At 31.4% G+C, this 26,236-nt stretch overlaps 1 protein-coding gene across 1 annotated transcript in view; it reads right to left on the bottom strand.

Moving 5' to 3' along the window:
• The window catches only part of Rme-8 (receptor mediated endocytosis 8), a gene marked incomplete in the record, with an annotated part of 123,616 nt that overhangs the window by 7,531 nt on the left and 89,849 nt on the right, over positions 1-26,236 (bottom strand). The window contains 14 exon segments of the mRNA XM_067053672.1: positions 916-1,198; positions 4,409-4,675; positions 5,120-5,261; positions 8,461-8,682; positions 10,020-10,187; positions 10,458-10,637; positions 12,567-12,758; positions 12,835-13,019; positions 13,951-14,086; positions 14,194-14,385; positions 15,110-15,311; positions 17,369-17,523; positions 23,361-23,646; positions 25,416-25,618. Of these exon segments, the coding sequence (XP_066909773.1) occupies positions 916-1,198; positions 4,409-4,675; positions 5,120-5,261; positions 8,461-8,682; positions 10,020-10,187; positions 10,458-10,637; positions 12,567-12,758; positions 12,835-13,019; positions 13,951-14,086; positions 14,194-14,385; positions 15,110-15,311; positions 17,369-17,523; positions 23,361-23,646; positions 25,416-25,618 (2,813 nt within the window).

Below are 26,236 nucleotides of genomic sequence, written 5' to 3'. Positions count from 1 at the left end.
AATCCATTCAATGTTAAGAATACATCAATTTCCACATTGAATAATATTATTTTTGCCAATATTTTTATTATATGAATGATCCTTGACACAAATCTATATCGTAGTCCTCAAGATGACTTATATAGCTTAGCCGAAACATTAGCTGTTACATTAAAAAAGAGAAACTTAGGTGTATTTTCTTATATTGTAATCTCACATAGTTAGCTGATCCTGGAAGAATTGTTTTAAAGTTTAGATACTTTCCAAAATTTTAGCAGAATAAAAAAAAATTAATTAATTTTTGTTCTCAACCCAAAATAATTGTTCGTTTTCAGAAAGTCATGAAACTACTACATTAAGATGTATAACACAGGTGTTACTAATTTTTTTATTTCCTCGCTGCTCCATTGGAATAATATTAATTTGTAAACATTCCATAAAATGTTGAATTACCTGCATGGGTTATGCTACAGAAGGCTCCATTTTTTTATTTACAAAAATCTGAATTAATGTAAAGTTTCTGAGGTTGTCGAAACAAAACAATGGATAGTAGAGGAGGGCATTATGAGAAGGATTTGAACCAATGAGGATTGCCTTAGTTTTCTCTTAGTTCAGATGAAACTTATATTCCTCTGCCCTGTGGTTAATGCTGTAAATATTATCCTGAAGCTTACAAGAACCTACGGGAGGAGGAAGGAATTTGTATGCCCTCAGCATATGAATGATAATGTGAGTAGTAGGATAAGTTATTAATATAAATATTACACCTTAAAAGAAAAGGATTGATAATGAGAGTTTAATTGGAAATAAAAACTGATTAGGAGAAGGATCAGCAATATAATTCATGTAGTCAGGTGTGATAGAGTAACAAGCATAGGAAGTGGAACTATTAGCATAATTTCTTTAGACTTTCCCAATACACAGTAAAAGACTTACTTTGAGCACTGTTCAGATAAAATGGATGCAATATGTGAACGATCTTCTTCAGTCCAAATAATTTCAGGAGTTTCTTGGTAAGTTTCAAGAAGATTTACGGCTTGCGCTGGTGAATCTCTCATTGCATCACATATTATAGAAGGAACAATATGAGTTAAAGTTAATTTAATTCTAGGGCCTGAAATTTTATCATCAATTAATCTACCCAAAGCTTCAGCAGCCTTAACTCTTGTGTCCAGAACATTACTATTAAAAAGAATATCCAATAAATAAAGTAAACCCCCTGAAAAAAAGAAATTATAATAATAATTATGGTAAAAATAAGATGCTTAAAATTTAAAAATAAATTTATGAAAATTATTCTGTTTTTTTATGAAAACCATATATTATTTAATTTTTTCCGGTTCAAATACTTAACCAAAAGAACTGATAAATTGTATATGAAAAAAATTGTCAAGTTTTGTTTGTATTAGAAGTATTGTGACTGTTATCTAGTAGTGATGGCTGGAAATGATTGGTGAGTCAACAGAACAGACATCTAAGGTTCATATAAATATTTTTAAATATAGCTTCAAAGAGTAACTACAGAGATTTATAATATGCAGTAAGTACTACTACTTTTCTATTTTTCCAAAATAAGACAGTCTACATACTATTTTATCCACACAAACCTTGATATAACAAATTCCTGAATACAATTTTTTTTTAAAACACCTAGAGATTCAAAATACTGAGGTTCCACTGTATGCATAATGTAATATATATTACAATACATATAATGATGGAAATTCTAAACATTTTCAGTTGAGTAATTTATTTTCATCTCCAATATCTTAAATTATTGCTTATACAAAAAAATAAATTAAAAAGAAAAATTGCTATTTTTTCTTTTTAAAGAATATATTTGCAGAGATTTTAGCCAGTAAACTATAACTATTTCTAAAATTCAATTTTTTTTTTAAAAGTATATTCCTTCATCAAGAGACACAGGCAGTATCCTTAACACTATACCTCTCAGTATATTGTCTATCATATATGTAAAGCAGAGGAAAACCTTGTAGGAAATACGAGTACACGTTTAGATTTCAAGGAGGAAAGGGAGCTTCTTAACTACCAATGGCAAAACTTGATGAAACATGTGATTAACTTGAGAATATAATTTTCAACTTCAATTGAGTTTTAATAATGTAAAATATTTAACCATCACAATCAAGACAACTGCAACCAAAATCTATAAAAGATAATACAAAACTATTTTGAGCACAGGAATTTTATAATCAATTTATAAAATAGAAAAAACATTACTAATACTTCAAAATGTATTAATAAACACTACACTAATCAACAATGACTGACAAACTTCCACAATATTTTACAAATGTTTAAAACTATTTATATTAATACATACATTATATTTATATTATTAATACATAATACTAAATTAACTAGATAAAATACTGCAGTAAACGATTACAAAACATAGCTCATCAACATACATGAGTATTCTATAATTTAAATAAGAGGGAATGATTGACATACTAAGGTTTTATACACATAAACTAAGATAAAGAGAGCAATAGGGTGATCTATCCCCAGCTCCAGCAATAACAGTCCCTAGAAAAATTGATCAGGATCCTTTATTTCAAGAGCAATAATTAATAAAGCACTGACAAATCCAAACAAAATAATATTGGTAACATTTGAAGACCTAACATTTCTGGTGAATAGTAATGTCTTAGGAGCAACTTAAAATCTTAAGATAAATATCTTGTATCCAAGGGTCTGGTCACAGTTACGTTGAAATATGAAGATTTATTATTCTACCTGTTGTTTTTGTTTGATGAACTTTTTTATGGTTAAAAGTAGAGAGTTTATCTTCATGAAAAGTTTACAAACAGAGCACTTCTAAGAATAATCAATTTTCGAAGCTATGGAATCAATAAACATCATTGGATTAAGATTAACTGTTGCCTAATTGATACTAATCACCATTTTATCTTTACGATTTTAATTGTGTAACATGAGCCCAAACTAAGTAAACTTACATAGCAATGTTTAACAAATATTCTCCAAAATATATCCAAACTGAATTATTTGATGTTGTATAAGTAGAATACCACCTATTACAATTAAAGTAAAGGATTGGTTGGGGTATTAAGGCAATGGTTTCCGACTTGTGGGTGCACTTCCCTAGAGGGGCAGGCATGAGAATATCGAAACTATTACTAAAATATCATTTTCCACTGCAAAAATCAAAAAAAGAAGTGAAATCAGAATAAAAAAAGATGGACCAACAAAATTGTTACACATAATGCACAACCCTCGCCCAGAAATCTTGGACACCATTGCAAGACATTTATCAATACTACTGTACCATCCTATTTTCCAGGGAGCCCCAGAGAGACCATCAAACACAAGAAAATAAAGGGAAAATAAAAAAGAAGTGGATACTGTGAAAGTGGATACTTTTCAAAAATCCATCACTTTAAATAAAATAAAATTCACACTTTGCTACAGAAAGGCACATTGATTACTGTGTTTATATAAATAAATATTAAAAAAAGATAAGAAACTAATTTGTGATTAATGAAGATTTTGGTCTTCCGGCAACAGAGCAAGAAATGATAATTCAATTATTTTGAGAGGGCACATTGAACCCAAATGCTCAACAAGAAAGCATTATGTTAGAAATAAAGATATATTGTCTTTTTACTTTTTACAAAATTTTCAACATCTTACTTTACTGAAACTGGTTTTTCTACCATAGCTGTTTCTACCAAAGGCAAAGTATCAAACTCATTAAGTGAATGAAAAGGAACTGAAAACAACAATATCTTAAACGATACCACTGAGAAAATTCATGCTGAAAAACAAGCGAAATCATCAACATTACAATACTATTACGTTGAATTAATTATAACAGTCAGCACCTGGGTTCTAGATGCCAAATTTTTATTTCTATATTAACAAAAGAAAAAATGGTTTTACCAGATGAAGTTTCCTTTTGTGAAAATTAGGGACGACCAATCAGGGAAAGTCAACTGATAATGTGAAAAAAAACATTTTTTTTTTTTGCATGCACCCTTATTCAAGTTCTGATATTTATATTTATTTATTTTATAAATAAAAAAATATGTAAATTAGTGAAATATGTAAATCAAAATTGGTTTAAATTGACCTCAACTGTGCCAAAATATAAAAAGTGAGTAGCTACATGTTGATATCTTAGTCAGCAACAAGCATGTATTTACATGAAAATCCTACCACTAATTATGAGTGTGTTTAATTTCGTTTGTATAGCATGAATGGAAACATTTAGTACTTTAACTTTTTACCCGTAACTATGCCAGATAATAGTCATTACCAATATAATCAGTTAATTCGTTTTCAACAATATATATATATATATATATGAAACAAATACAATTTTTCAACTCATCTATTGTTAAGGAATTTAAAAATATTTTTATGAGCATATTTTCATTATATCTACCTGATGAAAAAAAATCTTTCACAATATGTGACGATGTGATTACTCCAAGAAAGCATTCAAGTGAGATGTTCCTATATTCTGGCAAGCCATACAAAATTAAAATCAAATGAATAAGAACACCACTTGAAGCAATATCATTAATACATTCCTGATTTCTTGTGACTAGAGATAATACTTTTAGGATATTTATCTGTATAGGCTCCTTACATTTTATACTCAATAAACTGAAAAGAGTTTTGAAACTTCCAATACACTGAATTTCGACTCCTGCAAAAAAACAATTATAATATAAAATATATGATAATAAATAAGTATAATGATAAGGTTTTTTTTATCAGATAACTACAGAAGTTGTTTGGATAACTTGGTCAAAAATGACAGAATAATGCACTGTAAAAAACATATAAAAAGTAAAAATAGAAGGAATGAGATGGAGAGAAAGACTTGGGAGTAGGGAATGAAGGAAAATTTGCGTAAATATCACAATGAGTGATAGTTTATCATTTAAAATCAACAAAAAGAGGTGTAGACTGCAGAAGGAGAATAAAGCTAGTCAATAAAAGGACATTTAGATCAGAACCTACAAGTAGGCTCATAAACTCCATAAAAGTAGAGGAAAGATTAAAAGATATATATAAAAAAAAAGGGAAGATATTTTGAAAGATACATTAATTATATTAAAAGTACATAAATATGTGAGTGCTTAGTTACCTAAGTTATGATGTATCACATTGTAAAGAGCAATGACTGCCATAACAATACTTTTTTCATCAACCACACTACCTTCATTACAAAGATTGAGATTCATTTTTTTTAAGTAATCTAATAAGTCCATTGCAAACTCTTTTGGATTCTACAATAAAAGAAATAATAATTTGATCAGTACAATCAACTTAAAATTATCATATCTGCAATAAATATAAAAATGTAATATAATGATGACCAATATAGATTCAAAAGAGATTTATTAAATTAAAGAGATATTACTATCATATATCAATAATTTATTGTACTATGCCTATATTTTATAAGAACAAAAAAAATTTCTGACTAGGTACACACATAAGTATGATGTGTGTAAACTTTTTCTCTATCTATCCACTGGAAGTGCAGTTTATAAAGTACTTATACCCTGTACATATATGGGGATAAACATAAATAAATTATTCTGAGAAAATTAGGAAAATAATTCTGGTCTCATTTTTTTTTTATTATCAAATTCTTTCATAGTTCAGTTTTATCAACTTTCATAATAACTAACAATGAGTGATAGTTTATCATTTCAAATCAACAAAGTTGGCTTTAGAGAAAGTTATTATAAAAATTTAATATTCAAGCCTATTTCAATGAGAATAAGAGCTAACTGATACACATTAAAGTACATACAGTAGTAGACTGATATACCACTTTTAATCAAAAATCTTTAGTTCCATTTTCGAGAATATTGTAAAAAAAGAGAAAATTCTAAGGTATAAAGTGCCATTTCCAGCTAATCGAATTAGTGAAAAAGTTTCTGGAACATTCCAGGCATATAAATGCCTTAAAGACTAAAGAGGACATTAAAATGTTTATTTCCATTAAAAACTTGGATTCATAACATTTTAGAACCACAATACTTCTTACTATAAAGGGTGTCCTAGTGTACAGGTTCACCCCCTCCCCTCCACCAACTTCAATTATTTTTGGAATTTTGATTTGATTTTTGGAGTAAATTGTCAAAACCATTAACAATTTATTATTGGTTTTAACAATTGGATGCAAATGGAGTGAGAATCCATTAATCATAATGGAAGCATTTCTGTTTTAAGGCTTGATCATCATGACAGCAATTTTAGTCTCTCTGGCTGATTGAGGAAACTTAAATTCTTTTCTAACTCTAAAACAATTTTACAAAAATAAACTAAAAATCCCAGAGTTAGGTACACTTAACAAAAAAATAAATAAAGTTAAAAATTAACAATACTCTCAGAAAATAATTTGGTCAAAACTACCCAATTTACTGAATTCACCTTTTTACAGAACACTAATGATATTGTTGCATTTCCTTAGACTCCACACTAACAGCACTGTCTTAGATCCGACAATGAAATTTGAGAGTAATATGACCTTGATCAGACAGATGGAGTGGAAAGGGAAAAGATTTATACATGTGAGAAATGTATCACTTTCCCAAAAGAGAAATGCAGTAAGAGACTTCAATATGAGAGGCCTCTTGTTTGGATATCATGAAACAATTTCAAACCGAACAAAGACCTTTCGAGAAGACCTAAGTGTCATATAAGAGTTGTTGCAATTTTGGTCGCGAATTAAATTCTGAACAACCTGGGCATCATTTGCTCCCATCAGTATGGTAATTACTATAGTGAATATCTATTATTTATTTATTAATATCTTTACTTGTTTTTATCTTTCTAAGCCTATTTTGATCTGTATCTGTGTGAACATGTAATTTTATTTGATTGTTCTTTCATTTGTAAGAGAGTTTTTAATGAGCTACGGTGAAAGTTCACTGGAAAATAGAAATAAACGATTGATGAGACTGAAGTAGTAGAATTAAAATTAAAAAGAGAAAAATACAGATGAAATATAATTTAGTTTGTAACAAATAACTATTTAATTTAATTTTTTTATTTAGCTTTCTGAAAAGCATATTTATATTATGTCTCACCATAGACTGATTAGTATAAAAAGTATTTAGCAACTTTATATATTTGGGCACCATTGCTTTTGACTAAAGTATTTCTATTTTTTTGTTATATGATATTCAGTATAATTATTAGTGATTCATTTATATTTTAAAATAAACTATATATGAAAAGCATAGGTACTGTTATTTACAAAATTATTAATAATTTGATTTAACAATCTCTTGAGTCATTTATAAATTATTTTAAAACATATAGTAATAAGAAAATATATACAATAATATTGAAATTACTAAAGCAATATCGAATAGACAGAAATTAAAACTTTAGTTCCATCAATTCAAGATATATAGATTGAGTGAATAAAATCATTAATATGAAGTAGCTATATCCAGCTAAATATGATTTAAGTTAAAAATAACGAAAACTGAACACAGTATCGGGTTATATACATCAGAAAGGCAAGATAAAATATAAAAAGTAAATATAGTTGGAAAGAGAATCTCTCTCTAGAGCAACCAATGGTATGGGTTGACCCCCCCCATGGGTTGATTGGCTATGACATATAGAATGAGTGAGATCTTATATAGCTTCAGTGCTTAATGAAGCCGCACCAAAGTAAACATGGAAAGTAACACAGGCTGATTTAAAAGTATGAAAAATGTTTAGAAAATTATTCGACTTGGAAAAGTGCTCACATTGTCACATTTGAATGAATATCCACTTAAGCTGCATTAGTTGCCCACATCAAATCCAATCTGAGCGGTACAGTATACATTGGTCACATTACAACATAAAAAAAGTACCATTAACAATGATGAATTCACATTAAACACATGACCCTATCTCAGACAGATAAACCCAGTTTTATTATTTTTATTCTTTTAATCATGATTTTTACATTATTACATTGATAGCAAGTTAACAGCTGTTGACTTTTATATGACTACTCCTCCATCTGTGTAGCATCACAGGTATCAGATAACATCTGTTGGCTACTGATGTTAAAACAAATGATTAGGAGATTTACCAGTTAACAAGCCTTAACTTCACTATGTTACCTTTAATAAACTAGTACCACAATATAATAGTATGATTAAGCTCACTTTGGACCAAAGTGTGTAGGTTAACCTTTTATATAAATCAAAACAATAATAAAACAGCACAATAATAAATATAATTATAGAATCCATGAATGATGAGTTACTTCAAAATTTTATGAAGTATATAAGGTTAAGAATCATGGGAGAAAAAAAATTGAGTAACATCCAATAATGAGAATAAACCAACTGAATTGATTACTGGCATATTGATGGTTATTGGAATTAAGAATCTAGAAGGTACACAAAAAATAATTTAGTATAATAATTAATATTTTGATACACCAAAAACATAAAAAATACCTACTTTTAATTCAAAAGCAGGTTGTTCGTTATAAAGTCTGATGAAAATATCTCCAATAATAAGTTCTTTCTTATGAGATGTAAAACTGAAGTCAATATCATCATAATTATTGTCAGTACAAATAGATCTCTTTCTAGCTTCTAAAAACTCCAATAACTCAATCCGCGTAGCATTATTCCAAATTAAATATGGTGATTCACAATTGCTATTGAGAACTTTCAATACCTGAAAAAAAAAAAAAAAGAATTTATAATATAAAATACAAAATGCTTGTTTCAAATAATAATTTTTAAAAAGTATCAATAACAGATTTTGAAAGTATCACTTTATATCAAGTTTCAAAAAACATCGAGAAAATTAAATTTAAGAGAACTTTCATCCAAAATTGATAATTATCATTTTTTATGAAATTTTGTAATTAGTAAAGTGTTCATGTTGTGTAATTATTTTTTATAATATCAACTAATATTGTTTGTCATTTTTAAAATTTTCCTAATTTAATGTCAAACACTTCATTAAAGAAGAATTATTTCTTAGTTAGGGCAATGTCTCAAAGTATAATACAGTAATATCAAATCCTCAGAAACCTTCAAATGAACATATTATATTTACTTAATTATGACTCACTTAACAATCAAAAGTAGCAATTATGCTTGGTTAGATTTTCTAAAATGCAGTGTTTTTACTTTTATATTACTACAACTTGCTCGTACAGGTCTCAGACTCCACCGACAAATGTCACCGTCCATCTCTCATTTGTGCTGCCCCTCTCTCATTTTGGACTTGGAACCAGGTACCTGCATCCTCATTGACAATGTCTAACCACTATAAGTTTAGATTGGAGAAGTTTGTCGGGGGGTGCGGTCAGCAAAGAACAACATAAATAAACAAAACGATATTTATTTATTTTATGCCGACCCCCCCCCCCCCGATAAACTTCTCTAATCATTAATCTACGGTCAACTATCTACACCTCACTATAAGTTTAACCTTACTTTTTTTATTCTGGATTTTCATTTTATATTCATGAACATTCTGAGGGCCATGATTCTGATCCATCCAAGTGATATGCAAAGCCCAATCCAAACTTCCCAGCTAGATGTTGCTTTCAACGTCAGCATCTTTAATTCTCTGTTCATTTTCCGTCTCCATGTTTCCCTATCTAGAGTGTGTATATGTCTGAGTGTGAATGTTTGATAGCTTATGAATTTATTTATTGGAACCCTGCTTGAAAGTTAGCGATTACTTCTTTAGAATATGGAAGAAGTCTTTTATACATCTTGATAAATAGATGCTAAAAAGCAGTGATGTACCTTGATGATTCTCTTATAACATTAATAGTTTATCCAGATCAAGAAAAATGCTGGTGTACAAAACACTTGTATGACATGATCTTATGTATGTGTGACTTCCAGGCATACAAAACAATAAAAAATTCAATTTGATTTCTAGGTAACACTTATGTTAATGAGAAATCGTTTAATTAAAACAATTACTTATATACTACATACAATCACTAACAGCCATTTTGTTCATGATCTACATACTGACTTTGCACTTACATTTTTTGGTTCTTCTTCAGCTAAACTACGCACAATAAATTTGGTTAAAAGAGATGATAATACAGAACGAATAGCATTATTATGTGGAGATTCAGAAGTTTGATCATTATAACCAGCTAAACAGGAACAAGCTTTACATGAAAGCTTCGATAATTCATTCCACGATTCCTGAAAAAAATAAAAATAGCTAAAATTGAAATTATAAAATGATGATTCCCATAAAAATTTTAAAACAAACAAAAGAAGTTTAGAACTACAAATAAGTTTTAACTATATTTTCTGTAGTTTTAATTTTTTTTTTTTACAATAAACAAATGGTTTATCAAAAAATTGGAATTCTTTCATTTTCAATCAATTATTAATAGGAAATAAAGTTAATACATAAGGTAACTTATGAATTTGTAAAAAGAATTTCCAAGATAATATGTACAAATATACCTGTTGATTGTTATCTTGAGAACTTTCTATTCCACATTCTTCTAAAGTATAATCATACAAGAAAATAAAAGGAATGATATACCATAAAATACCAGATTGGAACAATTTTAACTGAAGATCAACATCTTTGGCTAGTGCACTTATACATTCAACAACAGAACAGCATAATTTCACAAGATTCTGAAAAAATAAGAAAATAATACACTGTGATTAATAAAAATTCATTCTTCAACACAATATAATAACAGCAAATCCTTTTGACAAGGATCTCTATCTTTAAGGACATTTTAAAATGTATCGGCACTAAAGAATAAAAAAACAATGCTTTTGAAACCTCTTTTCAGTTTCAGTTGAAACCAATCTTCAGTGATTTTGGGATATTTTCTATTTGTGAATATGCAGAAGGAAATTTCATGAAACAAAAGTAATAACTGTGTACGAGAAACATTGCCTAAGCTTGACAAATCAAGTTTTTTTTTGTTTCCTACCAACTGTCAATGTTTAACCTTAAGGTAAAAGAGCAATTTTTTGGTGTGATTGTCTAATAGTCTCAATATCACACAGTATTTTTTTCTTTTGAAATATAATTATACATATATTTTTTTAATTTTATAGTTTTGCTTCCAAGTAGAGGTCTTTTCCTACTAAAGGATCCAAATCCCAATTTATCAGGGCAACTGATGCTTTTCATAAAACATATCCAGAGTGAATTATGGACTAACTGTGAAGCTTAGGGAGTATGTTGAATTTTTCCAAAAGCAGACAGATGTGACTTGAAACTGCATGCTCTTTCAATTAGAGATTAATAACAAAATTTGAGTGAGTTTTAGCCAACCGTCTTCGCTTGACTCCCTGAGACCTGAAACTCAATGTCGGCATAAATAAAAATTTTTTTTGTTTATTTATGTTGTTCTTTGCTGACCGCACCCCCCGACCATCTTCTCCAATCAATAACAAAATTTGTATGAACTGGGAAAAAAAGCAAAAAATATTCAATTGGTGAACTACAATGTTTCATTAAGTACACAGAGGATTAATTGTGGAATTGAGGAATTTCATAGATACTCTTACTTTCAAGAGTGGACAGCTTAGTTTCAAAGATGCTACAGGCTTGTTAAAAAGTTCTAGGCATTTTTTGATATCTCATATTATATTTTCAATAGATGAGTGAATTATATGACCACATAGTAAGAAATAGACTAGTAGAGGAATATGAAACCAAGATGACAAAAGATTAAACTACTTTTATAAGAGGACGATCCTTCGCAAAAATCTATTATTTGATGCAACTTATCGAGAATAATAAAATAGCAAGAGGGAAATCTTGAGTAGATGGTTTCTATGGATTTAAATAGATTACAATTGTTGTGGCCAACATGGTCCACAAGTCGATTATTGGAACATATGATTTTTATTAAGTAAAAAAACAAAACAACTACTCTCTGTTGTTTTTTATACTGAAAATAGACAGACACCTCTTAGCGTCTCAGTGTGAACACACATATCGTCTCCATTGTCTCCTCACTACACACTCGTAGTTGCCAGCATTCTGGCCATCTTCGCCAGCTTAATCATTTTAGCCACGGCGGGCGGACTATTTTGATTCATCCTCCCAGAGGACAAGGCGGGCCGACCTGTGTCCTATTGTCAATCTACCTTCACAAGAACATCCGCTCAAGACAACAACCACAACCGGAGCCCCGTCAATCACCGGTGATATAAGACTTTTTCTCTCTCTTTTGTCTAATTCATTTAATTTTGTAATAGTTTTAAGCTTTCTTTTTTTTCTAGTTTGTACATTTTTATATATTTTGTGTTCCTTTTATTACGTTCACTTATTTAAAAATACAATATTCGGCTATTCTTTTCTTTTCACTATTTTTCACGGTTGGGCTAGTAAATGTTCCTTTTGAACCCCTACCCACCGTAACAATAATAATTAAATTTAAAAAAATAACTTTATTAAATCAGATGATTAGAACACAGATCACAGTTCAGTGATGATACCTGTTGAAGAAAATCAATAAATAGCAGAGTTATAAATATATCAATTTAAGAATTTAAAAATTTCCTGTTTTACTTGATTTCAGTAAACAACAATTGACTTACCTTAAAATGTAAAATCCTCACCAAATCTGGGATCAAATTAGATAAATTATTAAAAGTAACTAGGCAATTTTCGAATGCAGCAGCTATCATGAAACTTTTGGCACTGAATAGGCATACCTGAGAAGCAAAATCAGTTTCATTTGTAGAATCACTTAAGGTGGACACACATCTTGAAAGTGCTAAAGATGAGACCTGAAATATCAAATTAAAGCCCAGCATTATAATTCAATATATCGTAAAAACATTAAAGTCACAATTAAATAAATACCTGAAATCCATTATTCCTATTGAATTCTTCAGCATTAAGAGCAGAACATTTTATTGTATAATAAATAAGTTCTACAGCTGAAGGCAAAAGAATGATTTTCTTGGAAAATAATAAATCATCATCAATCTCAAGCTGTATTGTCTTAATAAGCTGATGGTAACCAGCGTACTTATATGGTTGTAAAACTAAAAAAAAATAAAATCAGTCTTAAACATTGTCAATACCTAAAATATTGTTAGAGATATTAAAATATAATGGGAACAGATACTTAAGTACAAAGATACCATTAAATATTCTATTTCAAAAGGAATACAATATAAAAATCATCAAAGATAAAATTAAAGATCTTTGCAGATTAACATTGGTATATTCATCAAATATGGCAAATAATCTACAATAATAAAGGCTTAGCGAACCTGAAGGTTCAATGCCGATACCACTAATCGCTGTCGTCATACATCCATTCAGTGACACACATCCAAGCCCAAATCTACCTGATAAATCTAGACGCAATCCCCCTACCTATATTTCGGTCTATCTCTCGGACCTTACCCCTTGGTTCAGTGTTTATTAGCATTTTAGGGATCTTTTCTTTTGATCGCCAACTTTAACTGGCTCATGACTGCAATGGCACCAGTTCGAAATGAGCCTGGTGGGTCAACATTTATTTCTGCAAAGATCCCACAAAATGAGAACTAGACCCCCACCATGGTTAGAATATGGCAGCACCATAAAGATAATCCCCCCAAATTTCCTTTTTGGTCTTTAATAACATATGGAGGGAGAGGGGAGGGGGAAGTTATAGATAGGATACTGCCTTATTTTAGCGATGATGGTGGGTTAAGTTTCATTTCGTGGGAGCCCCACAGAAATAAAAGTTGACTCCTCTAGGCCGGATTCAAACAGTCATAAGCCAGTTTAAGTGCCAACTTAACTCAGCAACAAGCAGCCCCATAAAATTTCCCACCTCATAAAATCCATTAATTTTCTGTTAGAATAAAAACTTATTCAACCAAACTAGGAACTAAACCAGGTTAATGCAGATCAAGTTACCCTCCTTACTAGACTACCTCCACCTTCAACTACTATCATAAAATTAATAAATATTAATCTTACCTGGAGAATATCGGAAAAAAAGTATGCTCTGAGTTTTTATTATCAATTTTATGTTGTTAAGATTTATTCCAGTTTCCATCCAAACCCTACGACTGCACAGAAAATCATAGGCTTTGTTGACATCTTCAAATTTTTCCTATTATTTAAATATATAGACATAAATGATAATGATAGCAGCTAAAAAGCATACATTTTAAGAAATTCAAAAACTAAATATTTGAATATGTAAAGTTCATAACATACACGTCCATCAAGATTCTTATCAGGATGATATTTTTGAGCAAGTTTATAATATGCTTTTCTAACAGTGGTCTCATCAGGCGTCTCATTGAATGATATTTCTAGTATTTTGTAAGCATCATCTATGGACATAGCTAATGGTTTTTTTTCAACCTCAAATTTCCAAGCTTCCAGTACATCTCTAAGCACAGTAACCTATTGAAAATGTTTTAATAAGTGATTTTATTTTCATAGCAATTGAAATTTAAATTAAATCATTAACCTCTAAATTTAAATTAAATCATCAACTTCTAAATTTAAATTAAATCATTAGAGCATAATGAATAATAAATAATCTGATAAATTTATTAAATCAATATCATTATATTTTAAATAAATTTAAATTAAATCATCAGCTTTTGTGATAGGCATATCTAGAGCAATGTAATTCATTGAAACATAAAGTAATAACTCTAAGCATGAGTAAAGAGTTAAAATTAATAAGCATTTATGGCACTTATTGATATTGTAATGAAGTAGATAATTTATTTTATTTTTTTAATAATTTATACATTTTCCTATTTCTAAATATAAAGTAAACTAAGAAAAAAAGCTAATCATAACCACTTCATACTTAAATACAATAAATCTTGAGAAAAAATACAATATAATTTATAAAATACTAACTTATTGCACTACATTTAGGAACTGTTGCTGAAAGAAAAATATTGTATGAAAGGAAAATCATATAACTAAAAGGAAATTTTGAACATAGATGACTTTCTCTTTGCATTTAAAAAGGCAATTAATAAAGGGTAATTAAAATAATTTGAAAATAACACAATGATTATAGTTTTTTCTATTGCAATTTGTTTTCTGTAAAAACTGGTATTAATTGAAAAATTAATTGTGCAATAAAGAATCACTTAATTAATCTTACTGGATCATTGATGGGCCAATCTGGAAATCGAGAAGTATCACATAAATGTTTCAAATAGTATATATTACAGAATAGTTCACAATCTAGTTGTGGATATCTAATTGCTGGAATAATAGCATGTTGATACAAAGCTTTATTATTACTCCACAATCTTGGAGTGAAATCAGCAATATGAGCAGCAATTTTCTGAATTAACATTCCTCTGAAACAAAGTTTCCAAACATAATTATAAAATATATATCACATAGTAAAAAGGGAATAGACAGATAGCCAAATAATGAATTTCAGGGGATCATCAAGGAAACATTGCATATACTAAAATATATAACATGATGCTTAAGAATTGAAAAAACAAATTACAGATACAAAAATAAGAGCTCTACATAATTAAGCGATAAGATAAAATATATATATATATCTTTTCTTTTCCTTTTCCTTTCCTTTCTACAAATAGTGGCGAATCAGGTAACATTAACTGCCAGTCATCTCAGTACATTACTACTGCTCTCCAGTTCTATACTCCCAGGACTGACAATGCACACTCAACAATCAAAAAGAATATAAACGATGGAGTGGTGTGAAATGTTTCCAAATTGTTATGGTTTATGGTACCCGTTATTGGAAGTTAAATCCTAAGGCAAGATGTTAAGAACTGCCTCAATAATGATGAATGATTGTTATAGGAAATTGAATTTTAAAACCATTTTGTTCTTGAGGGTACTTCGATTTTTCACACCGTTTGCACAAAAACAAAAAAAGGAGTTTTCAGTTCTTGGTTATTCATACCATAATGAAACACCAGAACAAAAAAGTACCTGATTTGTCTTAAAATTTGATTAACTATCTCAATCCGCAGTAAATCAGTCGGGTATTTCCTCGCTGATACCTACTAGAAAAGAGATGAGTGATGGTGATAAGTTGTTCCTGTTTCCCAACTGTTTTTGATTCCTTTCTGTCTATCTGATACTTTGTCATATATCAACTACAATCCTCAAAAATGTTTCCAGCCTAACCTATAGTACAGGTGGAGTAACTGCATCAATTTCTTACCTCATCATGATTCAATTTTTATTTAAAAACTTCTATGCACCAGCCGATAGTGAAACTTAATTCCCAGTGAACCATGCGGGCAGAGAAAGACAGAGCCCTTTTCTGGGTTCAGATTTTTAGCAGTTTTCTACTTGAAAACTTACACCAGCATATGCCAGTAGACTTTCAAGAAGTTATTCCCCGACAAAAATTGGCCACATTCAGAACCATATTAAATAAGTTGACACAATTCATTTCATTCCACTTAACCCTGCTACTCAAGAAACTTCTTATAACCCATATTCCATTTTGTCAATGGAGGATCTAAAAGGAAAATGGTGCCATATTTGATGCATTTAGAGGTGATTATGTTTCATTCTTTCAAACATTTTTCAAGCTTCCACTTTTTAAAATAGTTTACACAATAATTTTTTAATTATGTTTCAGGCACATTGTCGGCATGTTCAGGTCATATGCCTGATTTGAAACTATTACGACATTAGTTGTAACCAGATGAATCATTACTGACATCGACAATGTTAATATACATGCTGTCAGAGAATGGTTTTGAAACTATTCTGCATATTGTTGGTCATTATAAATTATCAAATTTGATTTTTTTTTCTTTTGGGGGGAAGCTCCACTAAACCTTCAAACTCCTCTCATATCCAATTCTTACAATCCAAAATCCTTTGTAAAATCCTCAATGCTCCTTACTTTGTCACAAATAAAATCATCCACAAAGACCTTAATGGTACATATGTAACTGAATTATCTCGAACCAGACATCAATCCTTCCATTATAAACTTCCTTACCACCCATACCAACTAGTTTCTAGCCTTGCTTCCTCTTCCATTCCTGACAATCCTCCGAGGAGCCTGAAAAGAAGATGGCCTCAAGACTGTATAATGTAGAAATATTATTAGAGTGCTAACAATGGGTAGTTTCTATACAAGCCTGTATCACTCCATTATGATCTTAGATCAAAATTACTGAATGTATTTTTATATAAATACCATTAAATAAATTTTTAAAAAATTGATTTTTTAAATATTTCTAGTTTCAATTTAATTCAAATAAAACAAAATAAGATGCTCATTTTAATTGCATAAATAAATTTAAAAACACATAATATTATTATCTGGATGGCTTTCAACCTCTGGCTAACCCAAGTTATAATGAAAAGGTTATTTTCACTTATAATTGAATTGTAATCTGATTCAAATTACCTCATTTCTGAGTTCCATATAACTTCTGGCGAATCATATTCACCAAGAAATATTTGAGCAAACTTTTCAGCACCATAATTTTCAAGATAGTTAACCATTGCTTCTGGTAACAACTGACCTAATATGCTTCTCTGCATCAACTCCATTGACTGAGTCTAAAATATGAATAAAAAATAATAAACAGGAAAACAATTAGGAAATAAATATTCATAAGAATTTGTGGACTATTAACAAATGAACTTCAGCAGCCCACTCAGGAGCCAGCTGAAGTGAAATGTTTTGGCTTTTTTTCAAACAACTATATGATTTTGATTTTTGTGCAACCATATAAATAATTATAATACAAAGGATAGAGAAAATAAATATATTTGCCATCAATCAATACTATTTGATATAAAACTTGGTATACATATTCCTTATAACCCTTCTAATAATAATCTTGACATCACCATCCCCAATCAACTCAGAAACTCTTGATCTTGTTCCTTGTATTCCCACATAATGTTCCCGGTAGTGAGGTGACATCCACTGTATGCTAGATTGTATAGGCTCATGAACTGATGCCTGAGAATAGTTAAGGGTATTATTTACAGCCTTATTTCTCATTCCTACACTCAGTTAAATGGTTATTTAAGCTTCAGCTGTTAAGATATTCTCTTTAAACCTATGTAATTCTCTTTAAAACCTGATCCCTAATATAAAGGCTAATTGTAATTAGACTATATATCATAAGATTTAAAAAGCAATTGTTTTACTAGTTATAAGTATGCTGTCATGTAGTATGCAGTTAGGCAGCACTATTTTTTCAATAAAGTGTTTCTCTCTTATTGGTATTATAATACCAATATTTAGTTCCAAATACCAATATTTTTTTTCTTATTATCATCATTTATACATTTCCAAAAGAATTAATTTGAAATAATTATTTTTAAACAAATTTATAAGGAAGTCCATGAATGTCATGAATGGTAAGTCAATATTTGTCTGCAATTTAGTTATATTTTTGTTTATGTTGATAGCACTGTCATTTGCTTTGATGACACATGCTTTATTTATTTGTTGTTAATTCTATGCAAGTTTCAAGCTGCTACGTTAGTTTCATTATCGCTGTTGTGCTGTTAATCATGGCTGCTCTGCTTTCTATTTGCACCAAAGAAGAGCAACGTTCAGTGATCTGCTCTTGTGGCCAGAAGGTGTATCAGAGGCTAAAATTCATCGAAGACTTACGGTACAGTACGGGAACAGTGTTTTGCCACAACAGAGTGTCTACAAATGGATTGAAAAATTAAAAAATGGTCACACAAGTGTTATGCACGATGAAGGAGCCAGACAATCATTTACTAGCACAAATGATGAAAACATTAAGCGTTCACGTGAAATGGTGCTCTTATACAGATGAGTAACAATTGACGAAGTGGCACATCATCCAAAAATGAGTCATGGTTCTGCCTACAAAATCATCCAAAACAGACTTGGGTTTCATAAAATTTGTGCAAGATGGGTCCCAAAACAACTCACACAGTTGCGTAAACAAATGCTTTTGGACACCAGCCAAAAACAATTGGATTGCTATGGTAAACATGGATCTATCATTACGAGCCGGAGAGCAAACGTCAGAGTATGGAATGGAAACATTCAAATTCGCTGTGCAAGAAAAAGTTTAAGACCCAAACGTCTACAGGAAAACTGATACTTACGGTTTTTTGGAACTCACAAGGTCCAGTACTGGAACATTATGAGGGGCACAACAATAAACAGTGCACGCTACAGTGAGATGCTTACCACCAAGCTAAAGCCTGCAATTCAAAGCAAACACTGAGGACTGCTGTCAATAAGTGTTGTTGTTGCATGACAATGCCCATCCGCATACTGCTTTCCACACTGCTGAAACGCTACAGAAACTCAATTTTGAAGTACTGACTCATCCTTCATTTGGTCCACTCAAAGAGGCATTCAGAGGCTGTTGATTTACCTCGGACGAAGCAATGAAAGAAGTGGTGTATTCCTGGCTTGCAGCTCAACCAAAAACCTTTTATGAAGCTTGTACAACCAATGGACCATGTGTGTTGAAAAGCAAGGGGACTATCTCAAAAAATGATGTACTTGTAAGTTTCCTATTTGATTAGAATAAAATTTTATAACTATATTGCAGATAATAATTTACTTATCCTCGTATTATGCTTCACCCCCATCGATTGATTGGAACTCATCAAGATGGGGATCTGGATTCAAGGCCTTTCACAGGATTCTGTATGCCTACAATTCACCCATACTTGAATACCCATGGTCAATATTTTGATGAGGTTTCAAATTATTAAGTTAAGCGTTTGGAAAGTTCTTCAAGACAGCTTCCCTCTTGCTTAAACAGGAGTAACATTCAATTAAATCCATGATTCTTCAACTAAATAAACAATTTGATTCAGCATTACATAGCAGTCCAGGAGATGAGAGGTCCTGACTATATTTTGCTAGAATTTTTAAGCTTCAAAGGAGGATTGGAAGAATAGTTCCTCAACCTTGGCTGGGAAATTCACTATCCACATGAATGGTGTAAAGCTGACATTATGCCGATATTAAAGAAAGATACACCAGTTGACACATTATATAGCTATAAACCAATCTCTTTGACCTTCACAATGGCACAACTTGGCAGTGGTGAGGAAGTGCTGAAGGATCTTAGGACAGCTAACACTTTCCAGGTTGCCAGCACAGAACAATAGACAACCCTCCAAACATGGATTCCTTCAGAGAGGCTAATGAGGAGTGGGTATTAGCGGAGTCTATCGTTACGGACGGGGCCATTGAGTGGGCAGTGGTAGAGCTGAAGTCTTATAAGGCCCCAGGAACGGACGGTATTCTCCCATGTATGCTCAAGGAAGGTCTTAATATCCTACTCCCCCAGATTAGGGCTCTTCTTACAGCCTCTCTAGCATTAGGATATATACCAGAGACTTGGAGGAAATCACTAATAGCTTTCATTCCGAAGATTGGGAAGGAGGACTATAGTATCGCTAAAGCGTATAGACCCATTAGTTTATCCTCCTTCCTATTTAAGATCCTGGAGAAGTTGGTGGCAGTTTTCCTTACAAGCAAGGTGCTACCAACCAACCCCCTTCATCCAAGACAGCACGCATCTCCAGGGAAAATCGACTGAGACTGCACTGCACTCCTTGGTAGGAAGAATTGAAAAGGCCTTATTATATAAGGAGTCCGCTCTAGGACTCTTTTTCAATGTAGAAGCGGCATTCAATAAAACAAGGCCTGAGGCAGTCTGTAAAGCCTTATTAGACATTTTTGCCCTGAATACAATTGTCTGATGGGTCAGATTTGTTCTTAATAATAGAATTATTGTAGTTTCGGAAGACGGTACTAGGCTACAGGCGCAGGCAGTAACTGGATGCCCTCAAGGGAGTTGCATCTCACCATTGCTATGGTGCCTAGTTATGAATAGCTTATTGAGAAGACTTGAGGATGCTGGGATATTCACGCAAGTTTTTGCTGACGATGGAGTGATCCTCATTAGTGGAAAGTTCATGAGTACTATCATGGAACTAATGCAAGTCGCGTGTAACGTAGTACAGACATGGTGTACTGAAATGAAACTTTCAGTAAACCCATCAAAAACAAAGTTGATTCTATTTACCAGGAAGCGGAAATTGGGTATATTTCAAACTCCAATTTTCTTTGGCAATCAACTTCAATTAAGCCAAAAGGTCAAATACCTCGGAATTAATTTTGATACAGAACTGAACTGGGGATCTCATTTGGCAGAAATCAAAAGAAAAATCAGTGCTGTCGTCTTTCTGCAAGTAAGGAGGAAGACGCACTACCTGGGGTTTTAACCCAAAGCATTGGATTTATATAGCGATAATAAGACCGAGAATTTACTAAGGAAGTATTGTGTGGTGGACAGCCCTGCAAAGGGCTTCCCATGTGCAAATGGCCAGTAAGATCCAAAGGATGGTGTCGGATTTAAGTAATCCGATTTTTACCGTTGTTTTTTGAATTTATATAAAGTTGGGGTCGGGGGTCTCCTTTTCTGATGCCCCCCTTTCCGTGGACACCGGAAGGCCCCGAAGACGCTGCGACTGCAATGCCGCCCCAGCCTATGCACTATGCAAGCTAGGACCTGGCCTACCCCTACCATCACGCCAGAGTCCAGAACACGCTGGCCAGCCTCTGAGAGAAAAGGACGTCTTTTCAGACACCAGGCGAAGATACATGGTCTTCACCATTTCGCCCATTGCACACCTTGACAAGGGAAGCGACTAGAAGACGTCACAGCGGCGGCGAAGATGTCACCAGATAAGCACATGATATCCATCCATAGTTACTTTTTACTAGATTTTACACCCAAAGTTAGAGGATTGGGTACAGGGTTTAGTGGAAACCCCAGGAGATTATCTGCCCTGTTTCACTGAAGGATTGAGAATGGATTGGACAGGACTAACGGGGGCAGGTGTTTACATTAGAGAATTAGGCATAGAACTAAGCTTCCCACTTGGCAAGCACTCGACTGTCTTTCAGGCAGAGGTGTTTGCCATCTTGTCAGCAACTTTATGCCCCGAAGTCACTAGCTGTGAAAGGACTGGTATCACCATCTTTTCAGATAGTCTGTCTGCCCTTCAAGCCTTGGAGTCACCTCTAATTTGGTAAGAGAGTGTAAACAAGCCTTAGAATTACTAGTGTGCTTAAAGAAGCTTCAGCTTGTGTGGGTCCCAGGTCACAAGGGAATCACAGGTAATGAAAAAGCTGATCAGCTTGCTAGAAACGGGGCTGAGCACCCTCCTATAGGACCAGAACCATTCCTAGGCATCTCTATAAGTCATCAGAGAAAAGTAGTTCTTGATTGGACATGGAAGAAAGCCGGTAAGGAGTGCAGGAACTGTATAGGGCTGAGACACGCCAAGATTTTAATAACTAAACCCTCTACTTCTAAAACTAAGTGGCTGCTAAGCCTTAACAGAAACTAACTCCGATTATTAATAGGAGTACTGACAGGTCACAGCAGACTTGAAAGACATCTTAAGATATGTGGAGTAGTTCATGATGAAACCTGCTGCTTATGCGAACAGGCCCCAGAAACAGCCTTACATTACATAGCAGATTGTGGTAGGTATGCGTCATTAAGATACAGGCTATTAGGCTCTGATAGAATTAAAGGAAATGAGGCTTCCTCCATAGATTGGGTGTCCCTTTTGAATTTCATTAGAAAAATGAAAAAGTTCGATATAGAGGAATAAGATACATAAAGAGTCATTCCATTGGTTTGTCTTGGGGATGGCAAAAAGGATCAATAGGCCCACTTGCCGGACTTGTTCCCCCCACCATTACCAGTACCAGTACCAGTAGGACAGCTAATGCTTAGAGGGTCTTACGTAGGGTTACTTTGTGCTACCAAATTGATAGGTATGAAAATGCAATTTCACTTTCTAGAACAGCTTCCCTTGAGTCCCAACCAAACCTTCACCTACCATATAGCTGTGTCAAACGAACAATTGAAGCAAATAAAAAACTTGTAGTTCTACATATTCAGGGGCTCAAGAGAGCAGCAGCAGGTAAATCGTGGGAACCCTTGTTGATTGAATCGATACCCAGAAAAAATGAGTATAGTAAATGGATTTATTGTAAATATATATATATTAGTATAAATTTCAATATATTAGCATAGATTCTAATATTGATATTAATGTATAATCCAATATCAATATTTACCTTAAGATAAAAAATTGAGGTTTGAAATATTGATATTTTTTGTTGATATATATCAAACTATTTTCATACAGTTGAAAACTATCTGCACAATATATATTGATATTTTTTTTTTCAATATTTACATCCCTAGTACTTACTCTGTGATAAACAGTTCCTATAGGTCAACCTGATAACTGCGTATCTCCAGCCAAATTACTGTCATCTTACAAGAAACTTTAAATTTCAAAAGCAGAACTATAACTAAACTATCAACTAGTAAAAACTTTTCAATAATTACCTCGTCACCTCTAAATGCTTGTTTTGCATGTGTCATTTGAAGGAACTTTGCTATAGGTAAGACATTAGAACCATTATACATCAATATAAAATAGAAAACACCTGTCATGTATAATTTTGGAGTTTGGGCATTATCCTGAGCTATATGGCATAATAGAGTAGCAACTTTTTCAACTATGATTGGATCAAAAGTCAAAAGAAGTTGAACCAAATGAGGTAAGCAGTGAGAACTTGACAAAATTTGTTTAAGTTTACAAATGGGCCATATAATGGCATCTTCCTCATTCCTAGAAAAGAAATGGTAATAAATCAAAAATCTGTAACTGAGCAAGATAAAACTTACAAATGAATATCAATGAAATAAATGTAACTAATGAATAAGACCTTAGATTGGAATTTAGTCTTATTGATTTAAAGATAAAAGGTCAGAGTTAAAAACACCACAAAATTAAAATGTACTACTTCTGCAACACTTAAAATATTTATTTTTTTAAACAAAAAGTTATTTATCATCAAAATTTCAATTTTAACATGAGTTTTAATTATTTCTAAACCTTAGTTAAGATATAGCATAATCATTCATAAATATAGATCTAGGAAATTTACTTCTTAACATATTAATAGACAAAAGTTGTCATAAAACCTATTTAAGTCATCACAACAGCTGGTAACATTGAGTATTTGGTTCCAAAGGAACTGTATTAAACAAGTTGTATTCATTAATATATATATTAGGGTAGGTCGCAAATATTTATTTTTTTTTGGTTGAAATAATATACCATTGAAAACCTACTTCTATGCTAGTAAAGGGAAAAATACATTTTCATATGATTTGTATACTACTTTAGCGCATGCTTATGAAATGGCTATTAGCATAAACTTGTACAAAATAGTATAGAAAACACAAATACATTTCAAAAATAACTCATAAAACAAATTTATTGATAGAACAATACTCTTGAAAACACAATTTGTTGACCAAAAATGCAAAATTTCATTTAAAATTCAAAACCTTTTTCTATTAGTGCTAAAATTCAAACTTTATTAAAATACAGTTATTTACTTGTTCTTGGTGTCTTTTGCAAATATGAAAGACGCTTCACACAAAAAATCTTGCATTGATGAGTCTGAAAGAAGTCTAGTTTTAATAAAACTGTCTCTCAAAATCTCACAACACTCAACTGCTTGCATGTGTCATTGAAAGTTCCATTCCTCAGCAGTTTCACCAGACATTATCTCCAAATAAATCTCTTCATTGCTACTCTTCACATCAAAGGTGGCAGCAAAAAGGGTACTGAAACCCCATTCATTCATGTTGATGCATTCTGTAGCTAAAAGGATGATTTGTAGTTCTTGTTTGTCTTCCCTCAAAAATCTAGATTTCTAGCCTTGTTGATTCCTGAGAAATACAATTTTTGTATGTTCAATTCTAAGCTTTACAATTATACTTGAGAGCAATTTTTCAGGAGGGGCAAAACAGGATTTCCATTTTCTTTCAATTACAAGGTCAATTCTTAGTAGTAAGTTGGTTCTCTGTAACCATACCAACTTGATCTACCCCACCCTTCATTTTGACAACATTAATATGGGAACACCCTGAAGGTGTGCCATTTTGATTAACAAAAGAATCACAGAAATTGGTTTAAGAATGGCAAAGTTATTGGTGAAAATACATAAAGAAAACTATATTTTAATAAACAGGATTCACCTATATTTATTGCCAATCACACTGTTGTACAAATGCCTGTTTTATTTATTTTTAAAAAAATGAAATAAGATTTAGAAATATAAACTGTAAACTGAACTATTGCACTAATTGCAAGTTAGCTCTGGTTAACTGAGAAGTTTCACTCTTTATCTAATAAAGTTTCCATTGAATCCTCATTAAATTTACATGAGACCACCCTGGAGGTGTGCCCTTTTGATTAATAAAAGAATCATAGTCACTGGGTTCAAATATGGCAAAGTTATGAGTGAACATTTATAAAAAATTCAGACCAATTGATAGTATTATTATTTTAAGTCAGCTAAAATATACATAAAAATAACCATATACCTGCTAGGATAATATTCCATCATAGTTATTAGCATGTTAAGAATTAAGATTGCTAATTCACTTTCATTCATCAAAGAATTTCCTTTTCCTAGAAGACACCATTTCAATTGTGGAATGTTCTGCATTGGAGTCCAATTTTGCATCCCCTGGGCCCAACATTTACTTTCCTTGAATATTATCCCTTTAGAAAATAGCATCTTCAACTGTGGAAAGTAATTTGACACGATATAACTGTTGAAATTAAAAAGCAAAACTGTATTTCAAAATGTTTTGAAAATTGAATATGACTTTATTAATTTCCATTTCAGATAAAAATTAACATCCAGTAATAAAAAAAATATATAGTTATGAAAATAAAAGAAAGAAACAATATTTTAAGTGAATCAATCAAATTTTAAAATTTTATTTTATAACAGGTTTAGGGTAATATTTGTTTGAATAAAACATGATAAATCTTTTGAATCAATATGAAAATTAAAATAAATACCATACATAATATTAGACTGTCTACGAGTGAAAATAATAATATCTTTAGAAACAACTCATAGATTGAAACACTGTCCTAGTTTAACATCTCAAAAAATCTTAATTATGATATATACATGTATTTTTAGTAGTAAGGGAAAATAAGCAATTCAACACTAATCTCTATGTAAAAATGTCAACAAATATAGGCAAAAAAATACTTTGAGATATTACAGGGTAAACCTACAGATCTTATCCTTGTTGACGAATTTTTGAACTGGGACAGAGAAAAGATAGCAATAAAGCTTAGCCAAATATGTGACTGGAAAAAATAAAATAAAATATATATATATATA

The sequence above is a fragment of the Halyomorpha halys genome, unplaced genomic scaffold (assembly GCF_000696795.3).
Source record: "Halyomorpha halys isolate HHAL.00 unplaced genomic scaffold, Hhal_1.1 Scaffold326.1, whole genome shotgun sequence".
NCBI classification, from domain to species: domain Eukaryota; kingdom Metazoa; phylum Arthropoda; class Insecta; order Hemiptera; family Pentatomidae; genus Halyomorpha; species Halyomorpha halys.
This window is presented reverse-complemented; position numbering and strand designations above follow the sequence as displayed.